The 25924-nt window shown below is 40.3% G+C and overlaps 1 protein-coding gene across 1 annotated transcript in view; it reads left to right on the plus strand.

The window, feature by feature from the left end:
• SARNP (SAP domain containing ribonucleoprotein) overlaps nucleotides 1-25924 on the plus strand; it is a 45796-nt gene that overhangs the window by 11543 nt on the left and 8329 nt on the right. Inside the window, exons 5-9 of the mRNA XM_035002443.1 lie at nucleotides 3448-3499; nucleotides 4341-4414; nucleotides 4859-4887; nucleotides 8392-8417; nucleotides 9497-9565. Coding sequence (XP_034858334.1) covers nucleotides 3448-3499; nucleotides 4341-4414; nucleotides 4859-4887; nucleotides 8392-8417; nucleotides 9497-9565 — 250 coding nt within the window. The remainder of the gene's footprint in view (nucleotides 1-3447; nucleotides 3500-4340; nucleotides 4415-4858; nucleotides 4888-8391; nucleotides 8418-9496; nucleotides 9566-25924) is intronic.

Raw genomic sequence — 25924 nt, forward strand, 5'->3', positions numbered from 1 at the left:
TTGTAGCACCATAATAGATGATTCTTTTTCTGTATAGAGAATCATCTAGCTTTCTCTATGTATAAGGAATTTTGTAAGGGTGGAGGGTGCTGAGCAGAGATGATGTCTCTTAGGTAACACTATTCTCTCTTCCTTTTTGATTTACAGTGGAGGAAGGGAGGACAGAGTACTAGAGTGGAAAGTGGGCCTTGATTTATTTAAAGTGTCCCACAAGGTTGATTATAAACAAACAAAAGGTTGATCATAAACATCTTTTTGGGGGGCTCTCAAATCCAGCACATTAGTAACAGTTGAATCCTTTTTAACATTTTTGTTCCTCATAGCTGTATTCATGCATTATAAAAGACTGTGTGCTAGTGAAAAGTCAAACACTACATAGAGGAGTATATAAACTGAAAATTATGTACCCCTTGTCTCCACCCCCTATCTGACTTCCCAGAGGTTTTCAATATATTCTTTTAGAATGTTACCTGGGGAGTTTGTATATATGTGTATATACAGTTACATACACTAGACATATTGTAGGTTTCTTGATTTTTATTATTATTATTATTTATTTATTTGAGAGAGAGAATGAGACAGAGAGAGAGAGCACGAGATGGGGGAGGGTCAGAGGGAGAAGCAGGCTCCCCGCCGAGCAGGGAGCCCAATGTGGGACTTGATCCTGGGACTCCAGGATCATGACCTGAGCTGAAGGCAGTCGCTTAACCATCTGAGCCACCCAGGTGCCCCAGGGTTTCTTGATTTTTCTCAGATCTTTTTGTATCATTATACAGTAATGTTTTTATTTAAATGTTATATACAGGGCAGGATTCTAGGTGTTTTACATGTATTCTCATTTAATCCTCACATCAACTGAATGAAGTGGGGTTAATTATCTTTGTAAGTGGTAGGTCTCTTTGTTTAGCTTGTTATTATGAGAAATTGCAAGTATGTACACAAGTTATGAGAAAAGTATAGTAGACCCCATATACCTATCACCCCGAGTTAGTAGTTATCAACTTAGAACCTTATTCTTTTTTTTTTTTTTAAAGATTTTATTTATTTATTTGAGAGAGACACAGTGAGAGGGGGAACACAAGCAGGGGGAGTGGGAGAGGGAGAAGCAGGCCTCCCGCAGAGCAGGGAGCCCGATGTGGGGCTCAAACCCAGGACCCTGGGGTCATGACCCGAGCCGAAGGCAGACCCTTAACGACTGAGCCACCCAGGCACCCCAGAACCTTATTCTTTCTAGAAGCTAACAGTACTCTGTTCTATGGATGAACAGTAACTTAACCAATCTCTTGTTGATGGACATTTAGATAATTCATAAAGCAGAAAATGCAGTGCTGCATGTCCTTACGCAGCTATTTATGTATTTATACATATGTCCATATGATAAATCCCCTGCAGTGGATTTGCTGCATCACAGGGGATGTACATTTAATGTTTCATTACATTTATCTACTAATACTTTTTTTTTTTAGGAAGGGGAGGGAGGGGCAAAGGGAGAGAGAATCTTAAGCAGGCTCCATGCCTAGCGCAGAACCTGATGCAGGCTCGATCTCACAACTCTTGAGATCATGACCTGAGGGGAAATCAAATTAAGAGTTGGATGCTTAACTGACCAAGCCATCTAGGCGCCCCTAATAATACTGCTTTTTAAAGCCATGTGGTTATCTTCCATCATAGGAGGTTTATGTTTAGATGTAATGCCTTAAGGAAATGGCTTAGGAATACCATTAAAGTAGCGATGTTTTGGGGACCTCAGGAGCAAGAAGGAAGATGAGGTGAATACAATGATAATTGGCTTGTGTGGTTTAACAATGAAGTCTGAAAATTTATAGAAGTTCATTATCCTTAGAATATGTAAAATGTGTGATTCTCTTATTTAGAGCGTTTAAATTTTATTAATGAATTTCTAAACAAGGAAATTGAAAATGTGTGTGTTGGGAGGGTGGTTTTTGCTCTTTAGAGTGTTAGTAGTGGCTAGACCACAGTAGGGTTTAGAAAGGTTCTGGGTCCCTATAGTTTGGAGAATGTCTCATATGTGACTGGGTAGGAGAGAAATTTAACAGCAAAGAAAATAAATTTCCTGTGAGTTCCAGAATGTGATGTGTATTTATTGCTTGCGCTTAGTTGTGCCTGAGGGAGCTGGAACACAGCAGAAAGAAGCATCCTTTCTGGGGTTCCCTTTCTGCCACAAGGTGTACTGCAGTGATTGTGCTTCAAGATGAAAATGTGAAGAAAGTCACTAGCTTGGGATTGGTGGAGAAGACTGTTGTCTTAATGGCATTGACTTCAAGTAAAACATTAAACTTCAGCGTCCCTTTCTGTCTGAACAAGACAGAGGGTTGGGGAAGTACGGATGACCAGGAAATGAGAATTCAGGATTTCCGTTAAGAATATTCTGGGCTAATTTAGTTACTTCAGCCATTCAAAAGGAGATCCCCTTCATCTTGGGCTTGAGGTTCTCCAAAAATATGCTACTGTTTCTAGTTTGATCCCTCCCACCCCCCTACCCTTAACCAGGGTAGTTAAATATTGTAGGATGTAGTTATGGTCAGCAGGGGGCACCCATTGCTTATCTGTCAGTCCAGGACCTCCAACAAAAGGATGGAGAGAGTAAGTTCCTGTTCCAGAATTGCTTCCTCTGAAAATGCCATTAAGCCATTACTACCTTTCAGGGCATCAAATGGGAAAAGTGTCCGGGATATTGGAACAAAGGCTGCCCATGTCTCTAAATGAGGGACCTTAATGAGACTGGTTATGACCCACAGTTTTATGGGAGTTGTTTGGTGGAGGGTTAAATGCCCTTCCATTTATCCTGGGTACTTCCGAACTTTGTCTCCCGCCCCGATGGTCCCCCCTCTTTTGTTTTCTCTTAAATCTTTTGACTAGTAACTTAACCATGTTTTCCTAATTCAAACTCCCCTTAGCCTTTTTTCTTCCCACTCCCTTTGGCATTTTTATTTGTCTCACTTTGACTGTTCCAGCTGGAGCTACAGTCCCTGTGGGAGAAATAAGGGATTTGTAAAAGAAGGAAACCAGAGCTTGTAGAGCACTCGTTAATTGTTATTTTGATGAAAATTTAGAGCTGCCATTTAAATGAGGGTTGGAGGAATAGTCATTAGTCCAAAAGTAAATTTAAGGTTCCTAAAAGTAAAAGAAGTGGTTTCCGGTGCCCTTTGAGTGTTTCCTTTCAGCCCAATATATTTAACCAGACTTCTTTTTTGATTACTTTTTTATAGTTTAGCAAAGCAGGTTAGTCTACTATTTGAACTCTTATCAAAAGATGGCAGCTCAAGGAACTGAAGTTCTAATGGGCTTCATATTTTTTTGGACTAAGGGGTGATGGAGAGATAGGGGACAAAGGACATGATTCAGGTGTATTCTTATATATTTTAAGGTTTTGGGTTAGAAGATCAAGTTTTCTGGTTTTAAAAAAATTTCTTTCTTCTTTTCCAGGGCAGCAGAGAAGAAAGTGGTAAAAATTATATCTGAGATACCACAGACTGAGGTAGGTTTTCTGCTCCCTAGTAGAAAAGCAGTCTCTCTCTATATCTCTCTCTTTCTTACCTTTTATTCTACCTGTATAATCACTAAAAAAATTAACTCATAGGCAGAAAATCAGTATTGACAGATTTTGGTATTGATACATTTTTCTACCACCTTCACTTGGGAAAATATTTGGGCTGGCATAGTCACCTTTGAAGCCCTAGTCTTTTTGTATATAGTCCTAAGGCCTTAGTGGTAACCCTCTTTAAGATGTTTACAAACTAGATTAGAGTTTGGGAGGATTGTACCTTGGAAGAGATGAAAAGTAATAAGGGAAGATGTCACTACTTGATAGCTGGTAAGACAGAAATTTCTCTGGATTCTGTGTCAGGATCTCTGAAGGTCTCCAATTGAGATCTGTGTGTGTGTGTTGGGGGGGGGGGGGTTGTAACCTTTTAAGTAGAGATGACATAGGACAATGCTGCCTCATTTCTAACTGAAAGAGTACCACTAGTGTTGGAACCAAGCTGTTCCTTTGATCCCTTTGCAAAGGTCAACCAAACACAGCTTTTGTCTTCTCGGCTTCATGCAGAATGTGGGTTTTATTTTATTCCTTTCCTTTTGTTTTTTGAGGACATGAATGTAATAATAGTCTTTTGTGTTTGTTTTCTGGAAAGGGCTGTTGAGGTAAGCCCTGGAGAGATATAACCTGATATCCTCTAGGATTGTCAGTATTCTCAGTTTAGACCTTATGAAATATACTCCTGATGTTCTAAAGATACAAACTTCTAAACAACTTTTCTCCTTAAGGAAACCAGAAATTAATTTTTCTTTTCCCCTTCTTTTGTCTTTTTATCACCTAGAGAATGCAGAAGAGAGCTGAACGATTCAATGTACCTGTGAGCTTGGAGAGTAAGAAAGCTGCCCGGGCAGCAAGGTGAGTGTCCCGGCCTTTTGGATCTGAGATGGTGATAAGATGAAGGTGGAGGGGTATGATCCTAGGTTTTAAATATATTGTTGATTTTAAGTAAAATAGACACCTTGCTGAAAAGAAACACTTTTTTGGCTCTTTTCAGAATTTGCTGCTGATTTGGATGTAGTAGCTGTAGATTAGGTCTCATCAAGCAGGATTTTTGTAATAGGTAAAAATCAGGAACTGTTACTTCTAATTTTGATAAGTCTTCACTTTTAGCTTATTCTCTGATCTCTTGGTGAGAAAAAGAGTAAACTGAACCTCTTTCATGGGGTTGTTAGAATTAGCTAATGATTGCAAGTCTTGAGATCACAAGCAAGAAGTGCCATATGTACACTTGACACGGAGACAGACAACAGGGAGTCTGAACAGCTTCCTAAAATTTAGCTTGTTTTTTTTTTTCTACAGATTTGGGATTTCTTCAGTTCCATCAAAAGGTAAGAATACAGAGACTCTTCTAAAAAAAGTTACCTTTATATTTTAACTTTTCTGTCACAACAGATTTCTCCAAATTAAGGTAAACTTGTTAGCTTTAGAAGCTTTTAAGAAGTTATAACAGTCACCTTTTTGCTTGAGGTAAAACCATACTTAAGCCTTCCTGGGCAATTTAGAGAAGGGGCTGAAGTTATGAGAATAGGAGGAAGTGCCAACATTTGTTTTCCTTTTCTTGGACATCTTTAGAGAAGTTTCTAGTACCTTGCCTAGTTATTTTGGTGTCTCAAGTCAGCATGTAATTATTATGTACCTGTCCCATATCATACTGCCTAGAGTAAGTGGTGAAAGAGAAAAGAGAGTATCTTTTACCTCAACAATCTTGGAATCTTCTAGGAATTTACAAGGAAATAATGTTGGATATGCTTAAAGACCTAGTTAACCATAAGGATTATCACAGCATTATTTTTCATGATCAGTAACTAGAAACAATGTAATATACAATAGGGAATTTGTTAAATAAATGTCTACCATAGTATAGTAGACTATGCAGTTGTTAAAATGATACTGGAGAGTATTTGTCAGAAAAATGTTAAGTGAAAACAAATTATAAAATTATATTAGCAGTGTATTTCCCTTTTGGTAATAGAAGCGCATGTATGGATAGAAAAACAGGTTTGGGGGGCGGTGCCTGACTGGCTCAGTTGGTGGAGCATGCAACTCTTGATCTCAAGGTTGTGAGTTTGAGCCCCATGTGTGGTGTGGAGTTTACTTAAAAATGAAAACTAAAAAAAAAAAAGGTTGGAGGGAATATGTTCTAATTGTTAATACTTTCTCTGGTTGATGGAATTTTGAGTGACTTCTTTTTGCTTGTCTGTGTTTGTAAAATTTCTGCAATGAGTATGTATCTTGTAATAGATTAGAAAGAAAGTTATTTTTAAAAATAATATAGTCCAGTTTTAGAGACTTACATTTTAAATGTAATCTCTTAATCTAATTTAGTCTTCTTAGTGATCTGTTTGAAGTGTGTTAAGAACACGTCTTCTAAAGATCTAGCATTTTGCTGTGCTTTTTTTTTTCAATTTTTAATTTTTTAAAGATTTTATTTATTTATTTGACAGAGAGAGACACAGTGAGAGAGGGAACACAAGCAGGGGGAGTGGGAGAGGGAGAAGCAGGCTTCCCGCAGAGTGGGGAGCCCGATGCAGGGCTCGATCCCAGGACCCTGGGATCATGACCTGAGCCGAAGGCAGACGCTCAACAACTGAGCCACCCAGGCGCCACTTGCTGTGCTTTTTAAAAGACTAGTAAAATTCTGGTCACTATCACTACATGTTTTACTTTATTTTTTTTTTTCCAAATATTTTATTTATTTGAGAGAGAAGCACGAGCTGGGGGGAAGGGCAGTGATAGAGGGAGAAGCAGACTCCTCACTGAGCGCAGAGCCCAGTGTGTGTCTCCATCCCAGAGCTTAAGACAGATGCTTAACTGAGACATCCAAGCGCCCTCACTACATGTTTTAGAAACAGATATTTTCTGGCTTTTAGTTATATTAAGAGAGATGCAGTAGGATTGGTGATAGTACAGCAAAAATTATTAAAGACCTTAGATGGTACTATTTGAGGAAAGACAAAAGTTAAAATTAATAGTCTAAAAAGGAAACCTGATCAATAAAATAATGTATTGATAATATTTACAGTATTCTTTTAATTCTAACATCCTTAATTTATAGAGTACCTCTTAAGAGTTTGGCAGCATTTAAACGGAAGTACTTTTTATGAGTGAGAACATAAAAACATCTAACAGTTCCTAGCACATGGGTTGTGGTGAAAGTTGAATCTGTACCTGAATGTTTACAGTGGAGAGTTAGGGAACCAATTCCAAGATTGTGATGACTTAAAATAAAATTCTGAAAAGTGGTGTTTTGTTTTTTTTTAAGATTTTGTTTATTTGAGAGAGAGATCACAAGCAGGGGAAGCAGCAGAGGGAGAGGGAGAAGCAGACTCCCCACTGAGCAGGGAGCCTGACATGGGGCTTGATCCCAGAACCCTGGGATCATGTCCTGAGCTGAAAGCAGCCACTTAAACTACTGAGCCACCCAGGCGCCCTGGAAAAGTTTTAAGAATTATTGACTTAGATTAGGATTGGGCCTACAGGCCAATTTACTTGCTTCTTAGTGATAATTTCAGGATGGGACATTGGCTTTAAGCAGCTGTAATTTTAATTAATTAATTTATTTTTAAATTTTAATTTATTATGATGGTAGCTCTGCTCTTTTGTCCAGATGTGATGTCTTTCTTTTTTTTAACAGCTTTATTGAGATATTCCATGTAGTTCATTCATTTAAAGTTGTATATAATTCACTGGTTTTTAAAGAATATATTCACAGGGTTCTGCAACCATTGTCTCAGTCTAATTTTTTTTTTTTTTTAAGATTTTATTTATTTATTTGAGAGAGAGCACGTGCGAGAGAGCATAAGAGGGGAGAGGGTCAGAGGGAGAAGCAGATTTTTCGCTGAGTGGGGAGCCCGATGCGGGACTCGATCCTGGGACTCCGGGATCATGACCTGAGCTGAAGGCGGACGCTTAACTGACTGATCCACCTAGGCACCCTCAGTCTAATTTTAGGACATATTAATCACCCCAAAAAACCCCTGTACCCATTAGCAGTTGTTTCCCATTCCTCCTTCCACCCCCACCCAAGCAACCATTCATTTTTTCTGTGCATATAAATCTGCTTTCATATAAATGGAATTGTGCACTTTGTAGTTTTTTGTGACTGGCTTCTTAGCATAATGTATTCAGGGTTTGTCCATGTTGTAGGATACATTAGTACTTCATTTCTTTTTAATATTGGATAATATTTCATTGGGTATACCACATTTTACCTATCCATTCATTAGCTGATGGACATTTGCGTTGTTTTCACTTTTTGGCTACTATAGATAATGCTGCTATGAACGTTCATATACAGGTTTTGGTGTGGATGTGTTTTCATTTCTCTTGGGTGTATACCTACAAGTGGGCTTACTGGGTCATATGGTAAACTGTTTAACTTTTTTTTTTTTTTTAAAGATTTTATTTATTTATTTGAGAGAGAGAGAATGAGAGAGAGCACATGAGAAGGGGGAGGGTCAGAGGGAGAAGCAGACTCCCTGCCGAGCAGGGAGCCTGATGCGGGACTCGATCCAGGGACTCCAGGATCATGACCTGAGCCGAAGGCAGTCGCTTAACCAACTGAGCCACCCAGGCGCCCCAACTGTTTAACTTTTTGAGGAACTGCCAAATTGCTTTCCAAAGCAGCTGTACATTTTATGTTCCCATCAGCAGTGAATGCAGACGTGATCTCTAGGTGCAATGTTTGCCTTTTTTTCTTTCCTCATCATAAGATAAAGGATATTTGTCTTGTGTACTTTTTCCCTACTAATTTGATTTGAAGACTGTCAGCTTCATAAAAATCATAAATGATGTTTAAAAATGTTAAATAAAACTTTTATTTGCTTCTTTAGGTCTGTCATCTGATGCCAAGCCTATGGTAAGAAATCTTTTTTTTTTAATACCTTGAGAGACACATCTTAACTCTGGTTTTAAAGTTAGAAACAGCTCCCAGATAGAGGAATCTCTGAGATCACATGAGTTTGGTGACTGTCTGTTTTCAGTACAGTGTTTTATGTCCTGAATAAAATGGATTGTTTGAGTACTAAGAGGTCAGGAAAATTGCCACATCTTCCAAGTCACTATAGACATCTTCCTTCCTGTCATTCCTCTTGAAAAAAATGAGTAGATTTTGTTAGCTAGTGGACAGTCCATATAATTCTTTGTTTTATGGTACTGTAGTTTTAGGCCTTGTCTAATATTTAGTTACCACAAGCAAATCTGTGGAAGCAACTTATGAGTTCTTTTGGTAGATATTGGTATTTTTCAACACTAAATCATAGACTGAAGATTGGTAGAACGAGATGCCTTCCGGACCATTGTGACTCAGTGGCATGTTCAGAAAATGGAAACACATGCTGTGGGTGAAATATGTTTGGCTTTATAAAATCCTGTTCTTGAAGTTACAGTGCAGTATGGGAAATGAAGCTGAAATGTAGGAGTATCAGCAGTAGTAGTAATGAAAATGTCCTGTACATCCTTATGATAGTAAGTGTTGTATATCAGGGCTTCTAAGAAAAAGGAAGGAAGAAAATTAAGTTGGGTACTGGTGGTAGATTTGTCTTCTGAAGAAAGGAGAGCTAGAATTAAGAACTACTGAAGAGACTACGTATAGGATTTAATGATTTTGGACTGAATAATGGACTTGTTTGGAGGTGATTATTTAGATATTAGCTTTTTAAAGCAGTGTTTGGCCTACTTTTATCTTAAACCCTCTTTAGGCTCTTGCCACGTTTGATGAACAAAGGAGGTTGTGTTGAATCTTTTACTGTATTCCGGAAGAGGTCTTTTAATAATTAGTGGCTGGATGGGTGCTGCTTAGTGTCCTGATTTGCCGTATAGGGTATCTTTGATATTGTAGGCTATTTTGAACTCTTAGCTTTGGACTATAATTTCTGCCTTTTGTATTTTCTGTTTTGATTTTTAAAAATATGGGTTTTCCCCCCTGTGTTTATATAGGTTAACCTGGATAAACTAAAGGAAAGAGCCCAAAGGTTTGGTTTGAATGTCTCTTCAATATCCAGAAAGGTAAAGTACTGTTTTTGCCACCTTAGAGCAATGTGGGCCTACATAGCCTGGAAATGACTGTCCTGAGAATATAGCTAGCTATTCATATTCAGCACTTCATTTCATGAAGTCCTTTGACTATCACCTCCTCTCGCTGACTATTGATTACGTTACAGGAATTATTTCACATAGTGAATTTTTTTTTTCCTGCATATTTTTTTCATAGCTTCCACCCAAGTTGTTAGAACATGTTCTGTATTTCTCTTGGTTAAGATGTTGTATTGAGTGATGTTAAAAACTTACTACATCTACTTTAACTTCTAACATAGTCTTTTTTTTTTTTTAAGATTTTATTTATTTTATTTATGAGAGAGAGAGTGAGCGAGAGTGCGCGCACGAGCAAGGGGAGAGGCAGAAGGAGAGGGAGAAGCAGACTCCCTGCCGATTAGGGAGCCCAATGCAGGGCTCTATCCCAGAGCCCTGGGATCATGACCCAAGCTGAAGACAGATGCTCAACTGACTGAGCCATCTAGGTGCCCCAGGTGCCCCTCTAATACAGTCTTAATGGAAACAGACGAAAATCCTGTCTTTGGGTCAAAGGTACCTAGAAACAAAATTTGAAGGTTCCCTGGAACAAAAACAAGAAAGTTATTTCATTCTGTCTGCTCCTCTGCTAACTGACATTATTGAGTTTGTTAAGCAAGGTGACTGTTGACACCATGCTTTGTGGAGTGATCAGTTCTATAGGGCATTGTTATGTTTGGAGTTTCGCCGGGCATGTGCTGTTGGAGAAAATGCTGAGGATTCTCCTGTTTGCCTTGAGCAGGTAGTCTCTCAGTCTGGTTCTGTAAGAATGAAAGCATGTTTCTTGGTTGTTGAAGTGGGGACAGGGTTAAGGGAAGACTGTTTCATTTTTTTTTTTTTTTAAGATTTATTTATTTATTTGAGAGAGAGAGAATGAGAGAGAGCGAGTACATGAGAGGGGGGACGGTCAGAGGAAGAAGCAGGCACCCCGCCGAGCAGGGAGCCCGATGCGGGACTTGATCCAGGGACTCCAGGATCATGACCTGAGCCGAAGGCAGTCGCTTAACCAACTGAGCCACCCAGGCGCCCAAGGGAAGACTGTTTCAAACCAGAAGAACTATCAAAAGAAAAAATGTCATTGGGGCACTTGGCTGGCTCAGTTGGAAGAACATGTGACTCTTGATCTTGGGGTCGTGAGTTTGAGCCCCACGTTGGGTGTAGAGGTTATGTACATACATACATACGTAAATAAACTTGTTTAAAGGGTCATTATTTACCACTAAGTCTGGGAGCATTTAGGTCTCTGGAAATCCATTGGAAAACACTGTCCTGTGGTTGTTAACATTTTTGCTCAGGAGAAAAACTGAGCACTAAAAAATGTAAACACTTATGCCCCACTGGGACTTCTTCTTTTTTTTTTTTTTTGAAGATTTTATTTATTTATTCATGAGAGACAGAGAGAGAGAGGCAGAGGGAGAAGCAGGCTCCCAAGGAGCAGGGAGCCCGATGTGGGACTTGGTCCCAGGACGCTGGGATCATGACCTGAGCCGAAGACAGACGCTTAACCATCTGAGCCACCCAGGCGCCCCCCCCCCGCCACTGGGACTTCTAACCTTATACACAACTGCTCCATTTTCCTTACCTTTACATTACATTTTTTATGCTTACCAGAAGCATAACATTAGGTCTTTGTGCCCAGCTTGATGCTGAGACCATAGGTGTTCAGTAGGAATATTTGCTAGTTTATGTGAAATTTTAAAAAACTCAGGAGTTGTGGGGCACCTGGGTGGCTCAGTCATTAGGGTCTGCCTTCGGCTCAGGTCATGATCCCAGGGTCCTGGGATCGAGCCCTCCATCGGGCTCCCTGCTCAGCGGGAAGCCTGCTTCTCTCTCTCCCACTCCCCCTGCTTGTGTTCCCTTTCTCGCTGTGTCTCTCTCTGTCAAATAAATAAATAAAATCTTAAAAAAAAATTGGAGTTGAGAGTAGACAGAGTATGCGATTCTTTTTTTTTTTTTAAAGATTTTATTTATTTATTTGAGACAGAGAGAATGAGAGGGAGGAGGGTCAGAGGGAGAAGCAGACTCCCCGCCGAGCAGGGAGCCCGATGCGGGACTCGATCCCGGGACTCCAGGATCATGACCTGAGCCGAAGGCAGTCGCTTAACCAACTGAGCCACCCAGGCGCCCCAGAGTATGCGATTCTTAAACCACATGCAGCTTAATTGGGAAGAATATACTATAAACCAAGTCATTTGTGTTTTGTTAGATTGCCAAGGGGAGGCGTGCTTGGCTCTGTGGCCCCAGTTCTCATCTGTCTCCTTTTGTATATGAAGGCCAGGTGTCTGAGAATCTCAGCAGTAACTCACTGTAAAGAATTGTAGGGCGCCTGGGTGGCTCAGTCGTTAAGCGTCAGCCTTCAGCTCAGGTCTTGATCCCAGGGTCCTGGGATCGAGCCCCACATTAGGCTCCCTGCTCCACGGGAAGCCTGCTTCTCCTTCTCCCACTCCCCCTGCTTGTATTCCCTCTCTCGCTGTGTCTCTCTCTGTCAAATAAATAAATAAAATCTTAAAAAAAAAAAAATTGTATGCGTTCCATCAAAATTAACAAAATTGAACATATCTCCAACTGTGTAGCTCATATGGACACTTTACCGAGACGAATTTGCCCCTCACTTTATACTGCCCACCTGAATTATTTTCATAGTATTTCATTACAGGGATATTAGCCTTTTCACTTTCACTTCCTTAGAATCTTTCTCCATATTTGACTTGCTTTCATTTTTAGTCCAGAGGAAGCTAAGTAAAGTATGAAGAGATACATTTATTAGCTTTGTGACTTTGAGCAAATTACTAAACTTCTTTGGTCCTCATCTATAAAACTGGGAGTAATACCTAACATTGTGTTTGTGAAGAGTTAAGTAATTGGGTATATGAAATTATCTAACATATTGACACTTTGACCCTTAATAAGACACTTTGACCCTTAATAAATGTTCACTTTCTTCTTAGTTCAGTTCTGTTGGCTACCTGACTTTATGCCTTTGAGTCATTTAACTTCTGTGTTTTAGTTGATCATTGATAAGATTTCCCATTTTAAGTCTGAAGGGTTTGGGTGCCTGGCTGGCTCAGGTGGTGGAGTGTGTGACTCTTGATCTTGGGGTTGTGAGTTCCAGCCCCATGCTAGGTGTAAAGATTACTAAACAAAATTAATAAACTTAACCCTTGGGTTATAAGCAAATAATGGTAATAGGTAAAACTGACTATGTGACCTGTGTTTTCAGATGATGTTCATTGCCATACCTATGTTCTAGAGTAGTGCTTCTCAAATTCTTTAGCAAAAGCCTAATTTGTTTTTTTTTAATTTTAAGATTTTATTTATTTAGGGTGCCTGGGTGGCTCAGTTGGTTAAGCGACTGCCTTCGGCTCGGGTCATGATCCCAGGGTCCTGGAATTGAGTCCCGCATCGGGCTTCTTGCTCAATGGGGAGTCTGCTTCTCCCTCTGACCCTACCCTCTCTTGTGCTCTCTCTCTCTCTCTCTCTGACAAATAAATAAAATCTTTGATTTTATTTATTTGTCAGAGAGAGAGAGAGAGAAATAGAGAGCGAGCACAAGCAGGGTGAGTGGCAGGCAGAGGGAGAAGCAAGCTCCCCGCTGAGCAAGGAGCCCGATGTGGAACTCTATTCCAGGACCCTGGGATCATGACCGGAGCTGAAAGCAGACGCTTAACCAACTGAGCCACCCAGGCATCCCAAGACTAGTTTTTTAAGTTTCTAATTTATTGGGGCTCCTGGCTGACTCAGTTGCATGAGACTCTTGATCTCAGGGTCGTGAGTGAGTGCAAGCCCCACATTGGGCAGAAAGCTTACTTTAAAAAAATTTTTTTTCGAATTCATTACAGAGTGGTACTTTTGTAAAATACAATAAAAATGTCACAGCAGTGTTAAATTACTCTGGAAGTTTCCAAGCACTCACGATTTCTGGAGTTATTGCAGACTGGTAAATGGTAAACACTTTGGGGGTCAGCACCAGGAGGCAGATCACATTTTGAATAACACTGTACTGGTGTATGTATGATTTCTTCCAGGGACCACTTTGCTTGGAGACTTGTGACTTTTGAGATATTCTCTTTGAGTATGGATTCGTTTGCATTGATCATTAAGTCCTGATTTTCAGAATCATCCTGATTTCAGCAGTTTGCTCTACTTTGCCCCATAAACCATTACAGTGTCCCAGAAATGCTGATGTTTTGCTGTCCACCACTGTCCAATAGAACTTTCTGTGATGTTGGAAATATCCTATAGAATATTGTTTCATTGAATAAGTCTGTGTTACCTAATATAGTAGTCATTAGTCACACGTCATTATTGATTACTTGAAATGTAGCTAGTGTGAACTGAAATTTTTAATTAAATTTAAATAGCTGCATGTATATTGGGCAATTCAAGCCTAGCTTATATTTCTCATACAGTTTTCACACTTGAAGTAGCATAGAAATCCTTGATCAGACCACATATTTGGACCACTGTTTCTGTGCCTGTAGAATATAAAAATTTCAGAGTGAACGTGCAAGGAGAGAAATTGGAGGAAAAGGAGTAGTAAGAGATAAGGAAGTGTTCTTTTTTATTTTTATTTTAAAGATTTTATGTATTTGACAGAGAGAGACACAGTGAGAGCAGGAACACAAGCAGGGGGAGTGGGAGAGGGAGAAGCAGGCTTCCCATGGAGCGGGGAGCCCAATGCGGGGCTCGATCCAAGGACGCTGGGATCATGATCTGAGCTGAAGGCAGACACTTAACGACTGAGCCACTCAGGCGCCCCAGGAAGTGTTCTTTTTTAAAAGTAACTTTTTCCACAGAACTTAGTTCTAGATCCAGATCCTAAAATTGCAACTGGCTACATTCTCAGAGTTGTTCCGTTCAAAATCTTGTGTTTAACTGTTCTCTATCACCAGAGATGATATGCTACCTAGTATTTGGTTGGCCAAGGTTAGTGACATGATTAAGTTTGTATTTATGGAACAGCTAGGTCAGTATACTGTGCCCACCTCATCCTGGGTTCCAGTATAGCCTTCTCCTATATAATTTGGTCACCTGTCTTTAAGTTTTACTATTCTCTAGGCACAGATCTCTTTCAGTTTGATAAGATGCAAATAGTAGAGGTTAGCAGGTAGTATAGAGATTTGATTTCTCTTCTTAATTCTAGTATCCCGAAAAGGGCGTTCCATGGGGTTTGTGTTTGCTTGATCCAGCTTAAGGCCCAGATTTCTTGCTGATTTCTCTTTGGTAGATTCCTCTGCAGACCAGTGTAAATCATAAAGAGAAAGTGTGTGAGAGGAAATGAGCCATGGATCAATAGTGTTTATGACTGATTTTTTTTTTTTTTTTTTGGTCACAATCTGGTTATCTTTTCTTTATATTTTAGATTTACATTTTGAGCATATTATAGATTTGAGGATACCAAATCACTTCTATTCTTCCTAGGCTGACTTTTGCATGACTGCGCATATATTTCAGCTTTCAGCTCCACTAGTATACTATACATGTTAGGCAGTACACAGAAACTTAAAGAAATCTGCCCCCCCCCCCCCCCCCAATCATCTTCCTCCTTTCCCCCTGCCCAAGAAAGGCCTGTCCGTTCATGTTTCCAACTCAAGTCTCAGTGAATAGAATCCTGTTGGTTTAGGATAATGGGAAGTGACAGGGCAAAGAATGGCACTGGCATTTATAGACATTTTTTACACAAGAGGCTGTAAATTGTCCCCTCTAACTCTTTGGACTATTTGAGGATAGAATGGCATGCCTTTTCTCATATAAGCCTCATGGTGACTATGGGCTGAGAAACCTCCCACACCCTCAAACAAAACAAAACCCAGATAAATAACCTCTGCCTGGTTGGTTCTGATTGATCACCAGCTAGGTTTTCAGTCTTGTGCTTGACTGGTTGTTGTTTTTTTTGTTTTGTTTTGTTTTTGTTTTTCCTTCTCTGTCAGTTTTCCATGTCTCCCAAGAGAGGTAGTGTTTGGGTTAGTCCTGTTGGTGAAGGACAGGACTTGGCTTGGCACATAAGAAACTCATCTTTGAAAGGAGTGAGAGATGGATAGAGGGAATAGATGGGAAGCCAGCTCAGTTAATAGATGATGGTCATAGGACATTAGTTTTATAAAAACGAAATCTGGGCTTAGAGTTAAGGTGTAAACTGATATAGCTAATTTAGATTGTTTTGTTTTCATTCCCCCCCCCCCCCGCCCCAAACACTGGCATATTTGGGAAAGTGAAACTTGATGCTTTAGGACATCCAGCCAAGTAAGTATTCAAAACAAAACAAAACCCAAGCCCAGGCACTAAGTAGAAAACTGGAATGTGGTTTATGCTCTTTTCCCTCCCTGAGAATGTGAGGGGCATGTGTTACTGCTTCTTGGTTCTTGATTAGTAGTAGCAAATATAGGCATCTTTTATCCCTGTTGACCTTAGTACATCTTCCCTACTTCTCTACTGGAATATTATTGCGCCTTCCCTCTTCATAGCTCGTGTTAAGGTAACTGTCCTAATGGCGCTGTCTTAAGGCCTATAAACAATAAAGTTTGCTTTTCCTGTGTTGTAATTTTTGCCAGTTTTCTTCCCTAATGATTGTGGTCTGTGTTATATAGTGTCAGAATATAAAAAGGTTAAAAAGTTAAATATCTCTTAATTGATCATTATCTTGTTACTGAGGCTGGTAGCTAGAAGATTCTTGGGTGGCTGCAATGATTACTTTTTATGAACCTTTCATATAATTATGTATTTTTGCTCACCATTGCTTGGGGATGAACCACTTCAGAGTGAGAGAGATATTGGACTTCCCTTGTTTTTGAGGCTCCTGTCACTGAAATCTGTTGAGATATCAAAGAAGGTGTGACAAAGAGTCAGTTCTAAGCACAGGAGAGCACCAGTGTCTCCTAGCATCCAGATTTCACTGTTGCTAACTGATAGTGGGCTGGTCTCCATTCACTCTTCTGAAAGGCATATTTGATTCTATCTATATTCCCTTCCACCATCTGAAATAAATGAAGACATGTTTGTTCTTCCCCTTCAGCAGTGGGTTTTGGTATAGAGGGATGTGGAGAGAAGGAAGTTCACACTATGGATTTAGAAGTTGGTCACCAGCTTTCTCAGAGGGACTATAATTGTTAGAGTTTAGGTATGTGTATATAAACCTTTTCCAAAGGAAGAACTGTGGGGCCATGCATAGGACATTGCCAACATGGTACTATAAGAAAGTACTGCAGAACCATAAACTATGGTGAGGAGTTTGGTAGAATATTTTTTAAAGGGGTAGTGGTAGAAGATTTAGATCCCAAGTAAGTTGGAGAAGTAGCCTGCTAAGTGGTTTTGGGTTCTTTTCCATCCAACATATACTCAAGTAGCAGTACCTAGGCCAAGTACACCACTTAACTTTCTATTCCCCTTTCTCATGGGACCCCATGAGACCCAAGAGAAATGCAGATAGGATTGTAGGTGGGAAAAACTCCAGTGTAGGTCTTTTTAGACATTTCATTGAGTATTTCATTGAGCAAGAGTTTTGGGGGAATACCCCTACCCCTCATCCTAGTTTGTTGTTTTTCCCAAAAATGCTTCTTCCACTTGAAAAATTATATTCTTTCAACTTATATTAACAAATAAGAAAAGACAAGAATGGGATATATATGTGTGTGTGTGTGTGTAGTAGATAGAGATAGCAGTTGAGAGTGACTGTCAGGATGAATTTCAGGAAGAGCTAAGATCCAAACCCACATAGGTTACAGCATTTCTTGCAGCATTTTGGGGCTCAGCTAAAATTTAACCAGTCCTTTAAATCTTCTAATTTATAATAATTTGAAAATTAGTATTTGGCCTTTTTTTCTGCCTTCTCTCCTCTTAAGATAAAAACTGCTGTTTTTCCACCCGCCCATTGCAACAAACCTTGAGGGAGTGGTAAAGGAGCTGTTTAAAGAGGAAACAATAGGGAAAACTCTCTGACCTCAGTTTATCCCCTCATCTGGTTCTTCATTTGTCCCTGCTGAGGAACAGAACTTGTCTTTTGTCTGTAACACAAATACATCTTCACCTCCCTCCCTTCCCACTCCCCCCCACCACCCGCTCTTCTCACTCCCTTCTATTATAGTTCCAATCAATGATGTCATTATGTGTGCCATTCAACTGCTGTTGAGCCACTTGGCTATAGGAATTTGGAAGAGCAAAGAGGCAGAATGGAATTTTTCTCTGTCCTGCCCAGGGCTCTTGAAAATGTATTCTAATTTTAACTTGAGAAATAGGAGTCAGGTTTTTCTTTGCTCAATTTCTCCTTCTACCCTCCCACTCTGTATTCTAACCCTTAAACACAGTTTTTACTAGCGCTGTATAAGGAAAAAATTGGTAAGAAATGTTAGGAATATAAATTGAACACTTTAAGAGGAAAAGCTTTAAAAATTTGTGGAAGCAAGATGAATATTTCGATGCTTTGTCAGGATTTATGGCTGGTGTTTTGCCCTGTTTACTGTAAGTTGGGTCTTTGAGAAGTTTCTGGTAGAGGGTTATCCTTGCCTAGGGTGCATGGTTGAAAACACTAAAGATCTTGGACCTTTTCATTTTACTTTTTTACATGATTTTCTACATCAAGTTTGAATCCAAAGAACTAGAGGTAAGAAAGTTTGTAGTAAGAAAAAAAAATGCACTCTCTTTTCTATCTCCTCTGCTCGATATCCTACCCCCCACTTATGTCTTTGCATTCCTTCTTCTGACATGTCAGAACTGATGACTTTGATAAAAAACAAGTTTTATGCCTCTCTGTGGTCCCCTTGTAGTCTTTTCCCCAAGAGTAAATACAGCCTGGAAAAGGAGGGGAATGAGTCTGTTTTACTTTTAAACACATTTAGTTGTTTTTGCCAGCCAAGTTCTTGAGATGGGATCATTCTCTGAGTGTCAGTTTTTAAAAATAAAAAAAAAAAAAAGTTCCCCCCACTTATGGTCCATAAGGTAAATAATTTTAGAAATTTACTTGTAAATATATTATATCTGATTGTATATCTAGTTGTATATCTAATTTGGGAGTGACCAGTACCTATGTCTAATTTGGGGGCAACCCAGTAACTGGCCTGGCTTTTCTAAGCATAGCAATATCCAATATCTGTCTGATTACTCTCAGATACTCTCCCTGCGTGTGGTGAAATGTGAGCTCACTTTCTGAATCCAAGTCTATCCATCCTTCAGAATCTGTATGGGAGAAAAAAGTATGGGGTGTTTTTTTGTTTTGGTTTGGGTTTTTGGGGGTTTTTTGTTTTTTTGTTTTTTGGTATGTGTGTATATTGATAGTTTTTGGGCGGGGCAGGTAAGTTTTGGTGTTCAAAGGCTCTTTTCATGGTCTGAGAGCTGTAGCAATATAAGGATGTTTAAAATGTATTTTAATACTTGAGAGGCTAACACTTGGCTAATAGTCTTCTTTGGGCTGACATTGATAGGGAGCAGTAACATTTTATTTTATTTTATTTATTTATTTTTTAAAAAGATTTTATTTATTTATTCATTAGAGACAGAGAGAGAGAGAGGCAGAAGGAGAAGCAGGCTCCCAAGGAGCAGGGAGCCCGATGTGGGACTTGATCCCAGGACCCTGAGATCATGACCTGAGCTGAAGGCAGACGCTTAACCATCTGAGCCACCCAGGCGCCCGAAGTAACATTTTATTTTTGAAAATATATATAGGTTTATGGGGCGCCTGGATGGCTCAGTTGGTTGAGTGTCTGCCTTTGGCTCAGGTCGTGATCCCAGGATGGGACTGAGCCCCGTATCGGGCTCCCTGCTCAGCGAGGAGTCTGCTTCTCCCTCTGACCCTCCTCCCCGCTTGTGTATGCGCGTGTTCTCTCTCTCTCTCTGTCTCAAATAAATAAAATCTTTAAAAAAAAAAAAAAGAAAATATATATAGGTTCGATTTAAGTGAAATTTTTTTCAAGTAAAATTTAATAATTACATGACAGTTCGTTTTCTTACATATTCATTATTAATAGCAAAGTTGCTTTTCATGCCTGATAGCCAGAGGAGGTCAGATAAAATCCTATAGTATTTTAGAGATAGGAATGGGGATGAGGCAGGTCATCAGATTGGAGATATTTTATAGGGGGACATTTGGTGGTAATGTTTGCAAACTAGCAAAGACCCTGTTTTGTTTTGTTTTGTTTTTTAAGTAATCTCTACCCCCAACCTGGGGCTCAAACTTATAATCCTGAGATCAAGAGTCATATGTCATATGCTATACTGACTGAGCCAGCCAGGCACTGCGAAAGGCTCTGTTTTTAATAAAATCTGAGGTGTCTTGTTAAGATCTAAAAAATGTTAACTCCTTTCATCCCCTCCCTTTTCTTTGTTACTCTTTTCTCACATTTTTTAAAATAGTATTTTAACCACATTTTACCTTCTCATCCCTAGATCAGATTCTTAGGACAGAAATAGAAATGTATTTTCAGGGTGTTCTACACTTGAAATACATATCAAATACTGAATCTTTAAATCCCTAGCAGTGAAGATGTGTTACTGAGAAAGATACTATGTTTGAAGTGCTTGCTGCCTGGATTTTAAAAAGTACTGGGTGAGGAGTTTGTTGAGGTATAGAGTAGAGGAGGCAGTTACAGAATTTTTACTACCATGTTCATGCTTAGGTATGAGGTAGTTGAGGAAATGCAACTAGAAGTGAAGAGAGCTTTAAGATGAGAGAGGCCTTATGTGATGGACCTCTTTAGTGCTGTTAAGTGAATAAGCAGAACACATAAGCCCTAAGACAAACCCTATCTGTTCTATCTGTTCTCTACTTTGTTGATATTTCCCCTTATACTCCGTATCAGTTCTGCAGGGGGAAAAAAAAACCTTCATGTGCTTCAACCTAGTTGCCTCTGTCTTTCCCCTACATACCTGAAGTTTTCCCTGATCTTGTTTTGGCATGTTTTTCCTGTATTGAACTCCCTTGTAAAGTCTCTCTGTTCCTCTACTTGAATTCTATGAAGGCAAGCAAGACAGGTATGCTCCTTAGAGCCAGCTGTGATTTCTTCATAGCTCTCTTTTCCTCTTCACGTCCCTGTGGCTGAGGTACCCTGGAAGCATAAACTTTTTTTGGAAGGCCCCTAGTCCTTTTGGAGGAAAACTGGAGTGGACTAGCAACTTTGCTTGGACTTGGTGAGATTTATTTATTTATTTACCTATTGGTCTGTGCTTTCTCAAAGCCAGTTGCAATTGTTCCCTACTATAGTTGCACATAAGGGTCACCTGGGGACCCTTTTTAAAATACATCTCCTTAAGCTCTTCCTTTTGGGAATCAGATTTATTAGTTTGGGGTGAAACTAGAACTCTGCCTTTTAAAATATTACAGGTGGGGTGCCTGGCTGGCTCAGTCAGTAGACCATGAGATTTGGGTCTTGAGTTCGAGCCCCACATTGGGCATAGAGCTTATATTAAAAGATAGAGATAGAGATATATAGATAGATAGATATAGTTCACAGGTGAAAAGAATCTGCTTTCCTAGTGCTCATTCAAATTTCTGAATGCTCAGGTAACTGTTACCCTTCATTATCTATATATTTGGTTGAGATAGCATTTACCTCCCCTCAATGTTTTTAGCTTCCCTCTACTGACTTCTTGACATTTCTGCCAGCTCTGCATCGCTTATCCTTAAAAGCAGCAGCTTCCTGGCTTTTAAGGGAGGGAGGTGGGGACTTTTAATAGAAACTTGGTTTCCGGGGGTCTCAAGTGTGAAGCCTTCATTTCCTCCACCTGCCTTGCTTTGTCCTACAATCAGCTAGAGCAAGACCGAGACGACCTCCTCTGGGGTTGGAGAGGAGTGGGGGTGGGGGAAGGAGCTTGTTTTGGAGAAAGAGAAAAAGTGATGGGAGCTAGTGACTCAGAAGAGTTTTCGGTTCTGAGCTGATTGTGTTTTGGGGCTTCAAATCCTGTAAAGATAGGAGGAGATACCTACGGTTCCTGGTGGTCTCTAAATCTCATGTAGCTTTAAAGTTCCTGGCACCCCCCTGGCCCTAGAAAGTTGATTCTGATCTCACAGTTAAAATTTTTGAGAATAGGTAAGATGGTTGTATTGGGAGGTGTATGTTTTGTTATGTGTGTGGGAGTGTTGGAGTGTGTCTCTTGACTGTCTGTGTGCTAAAATGGCATACCTTTTGCTAGTCCAGTCCTTCACTTTTGCCTTGCTAAGTTAGGCTCTGTGCATTAGTTTTTAGGACCACCTCATGTTCTGTGGTCGGCTGGCATAAAGGCTCAGGAATAAACATGTTCAGATGAATTTCAGAAACTGGGGCAGGGAGGTGACATCTGTGTGTTTAAGCATTGCGGTGTTTCTGAGAGAAAAACCATCAGTTGCTGTCATTCACCCTGAGAGTATGAAATTGGAAGCCCACTTGCCCTGGAGTGTTTCATAACCTTTACCTCAGGGAAGTCAAGGCCATGTCATTATTAATCTACCATCGCCTGAAAGCCCCCAGCCTCTGCTTTTCATCCTGCCATCAGTCATGTAGCAGTGAGAGTCAGATAAGTGACATAAAGTGCCATTCTTTTCTTTTTGCCTCATTCTTACCTAACATTCCCTTAGAAAATCAGACTGGCCTGAGTAGTATTAATATCTTCATACGGTTATTCATTTGTAAAAGGGGACAGTTAGGGGCACTTGGGTGGCTCAGTCATTAGGCATCTGCCTTCAGCTAAGGTCATGATCCCAAGGGTCCTGGGATCGAGCCCTGTATAGGGCACCCTGCTCAGCGGGAAGCCTGCTTCTCCCTCTCCCACTTCCCGCTTGTGTTCCCCCCCCAATAAATAAATAAAATCTTAAAAAAATAAAAATAAAAGGGGACAGTTACTTGTTATTTTTGCAAAACATGACCATCTTAGTTCACTATCAGTCTCTCTCCCATCATTCCAGGGAAAAGACTTCTGAGAAAGTAACTGTTAAAGTGGGGTAAATAAAGTGGCAGAGTTTAGGTCCTAATGGAAATATGTAGCAGACTCTTACATTGAAGAGTGTCGAATGTGCAGAATAGCTGTCATTAAGACAGCCATACGAGGGGGCGCCTGGGTGGCTCAGTTGGTTAAGCATAGACTCTTGATCTCAGCCCAGGTCCAAGTACAGGGGCGACTGGGTGGGTCAGTCGGTTTAAGCGTCTGCCTTCAGCTCAGGTCATGATCCTGGGAGTCCTGGGATAGAGTCCTGCATTGGGCAGGGAGAGGGAGGGGAGAGGGAGATAGAATCTCAAGCAGACACCACTGTGAGCATGAGCCAACGTGGGGCTGTATCTCACGACCCTGAGATTGTAACCTGAGCCGAAACCAAGAGTCAGATGCTTAACCGACTGTGCCATCTAGGCGCTGCTAAGATTTTGTTTTATTTTATTATTTTTTAAGATTTTAATTTATTTATTGGGGGGGGAGGGGCAGGGAAGAGGGGAAGAGAGAATCTTAAGCCAGAGCCTAAGGTGGGGCTGGATCCTGAGCCAAAATTAAGAGTCAGACAATTAACTGACCAAGCCACCCAGGTACCCCTAAGATTTTATTTTTTTAAGTACTCTATACAACCCTTGCGGGTCGCAAACTAACAACCCCGATATCAATCAAGAGTTGTACATTCTACTGACTGAGCCAGCCAGGCACCCCTCTCCTAGTTTCTTTTTATGATCCAGAGTGGCACTGGTAATAAAATTGAAGAAGATGTATGCCTTCAGTACATAGCCCATGGAGTGCTAATTAAATCAAAGTGGGCTCCTTTTGGCAGAGCAAATAACCCTGGCACACTGAGCTTGGAGTGGTGTTCTTTCTTGTATTCAGGATAGGACTAGTAAGTTTTGAAAAATGTTCTCTTGAATTTGTATCTTGAAGAAGCAGGTTGGGTTTGGAAGATAACAGAGCTGCAGTCTGCTCCATCTTGGGTAGAGATCTTATCCTTGGATTTGCCATAGAATGAAACAGTCACTTTAGAAAGTATCTGTGATGTTCAGGCTGCCAGTTGTTGCAGCTGATCTTCCATTTGGGATTTAATTCCTGGCTACAGTGTATATGCCATGGAAACTATTGACAAGAGTCCTTAATTTAAAATTTCTAGTAATAGGGACGCCTGGGTGGCTCAGTCGGTTAAGCGTCTGCCTTCGGCTCAGGTCATGATCCCGGGGGCTGGGATCGAGTCCCTCATTGGGCTCCCTGCTCGACGGGGAGTCTGCTTCTCCCTCTGCTGTTCCCTCTGCTTGTGCTCTCTGTCTCTCTCTGTCTCTCTGACAAATAAATAAAATCTTTAAAAAAATAAAATAAAATTTCTAGTAATAACTTGGGTGCTTCCTTCCCTTCTCCTTTTCCTTCTTGGGGTACTGAAGTATTAATCCCATTTATTTAGAGAGGAATAAGTTCTTAAGGGACCAGCAGCAACCCTGTAACTAATTGTACTTTATCTTTTAAGTTTCTGCCTTGGGATCTTGGTGTTGGATCCTTGTCTTTGGATCTCACCTCAATACTTCTCTCTCACCTTAATACTTCTGGCTAATAGCATATATTTTCAAAACCACTTGCCAGAGACAGACTACACATTTGGCTCCAGATTTTTTTTTTTTTTTTAAGATTTTATTTATTTATTTGACAGAGAGGGAACACAAGCAAGGGGAGTGGGAGAGGGAGAAGCAGACTCCCTGCTGAGCAGGGAGCCCGAAGCGGGGCTCGATCCCAGGACCCTGGGACCATGTCTTGAGCCGAAGGCAGACGCTTAACCGACTGAGCCACCCAGGCACCCCGTGGCTCCAAATTTTATGGCTGTCGGTAGAAAGAGGAAAACAAGTGTTTATAGTGATTCACAGGGTTGAGAAGATAAAAACTTAAAAGTTGCTCAGCAAAAGCGTAATTACTCTACATCTGGGGACCAGAAAGAAGATTTCCCCGTGGGTCCTCATAATGCAATAATGTAATGAACAATGGCATGCATCTCTGTTGTAAATCAGTCTTAAGTTCATAAGTCCCATGAGGTTAAGGATCTTTGTTTTATTCCTCTCTGTTCCCAATGCCAGAATAGTGCCTAACCTAAGGTAGACACTCAGTGGTTATTTGAATAACTAGTGGATGAATGGATTAATTTTGAATGGATTATTGGTGTTACTTAAAATGTTGATGGAAACTGATGTCTTTAATTCACTGAAAGCAATTCCTTTGGGGCCTTTAGAATACCTAAGATTGGATCTGCAGAGTTAGAGTTTGGATCCTTGCTCTGTTCCCTTGGATATTACCTAGATTTTTTTTTTTCATCATTAATTATTAGGTTTGATGAAATCAGTAAAGCCTGGCAGGGTAGATTTTTTTAGGGTTTCAGAAAGAGAAGATGGTTAATAGACTGTGGTTGGCTGGTTACTTATTCTGCCACACTTTAACCCTAACTCATCAGTCCAAATACTTATTTGCCTTGCAGCTAATGGGAATTTTCTTGTTGTCTTGGTAATGGGTCTGATTCTTACCTACTTTTTTTTTTAAGTTTTTATTTATTTATTCATTTAAGTAATCGCTGCACACAATGTGGTGCTCAAATTTCACAACCCCGAGATCAAGAGTGACATGCTCTTCTGACTGAGCCAGCCAAGCACCCCAAGATTCTTACCTACTTTTGATGACTTTGCTTTTTTTTTTCTTAGTTTCAGAGGTAGAAGTTAGTGATTCATCAGTTGCATATACACCCAGTGCTCATTACCTCAAATGCCCTCTTTAATGCCCATCACCCAGTTATCCCTTTCCCCTACCCACCTTCCCTCCAGCAGCCCTCAGTTTGTTTGCTAGAATTCAGCATCTCTTCTGGTTTGCCTCCCTCTCAATTTTCATCCTATTTTATTTTTCCTTCCCTTCCCCTATGTTCATCTGTTTTGTTTCTTAAATTCCACATGAGTGAAATCATATGATATTTGTCTTTCTCTGACTTACTTCACTTAGCATCATATCCTCTAGTTCCATTCACGTTGTTGCAGATGGCAAGATTTCATTCTTTTTGATGGTTGAGTAATTTTCCTTTGTATATATGCACATCTTCTTTATCCGTTCCTTTTTTAAAAATTTTATTTTATTATGTCACCATACATTACATCGTTAGTTTTTGATACAGTGTTCCATGATTCATTGTTTGCGTGTAACACCCAGTCCTCCATTCAATTCGTGCTCTCCTTAATACCCGTCACCGGGCTAACCCATCCCCCCACCGCCCCCCCCCCCTTTTTTAAAGATTTTATTTATTTGAGGGACGCCTGGGTGGCTCAGTCGGTCAGGCATCTGCCTTCGGCTCAGGTTGTGGTCTCGGGGTCCTGGGATGGAGTCCTGCATCGGCCTTCTTGCTCGGCAGGG

The sequence above is a fragment of the Mirounga leonina genome, unplaced genomic scaffold (genome assembly GCF_011800145.1).
Source record: "Mirounga leonina isolate KUSES-001 unplaced genomic scaffold, KU_Mleo_1.0 Mir_126, whole genome shotgun sequence".
Taxonomy (NCBI): Eukaryota; Metazoa; Chordata; class Mammalia; order Carnivora; family Phocidae; genus Mirounga; species Mirounga leonina.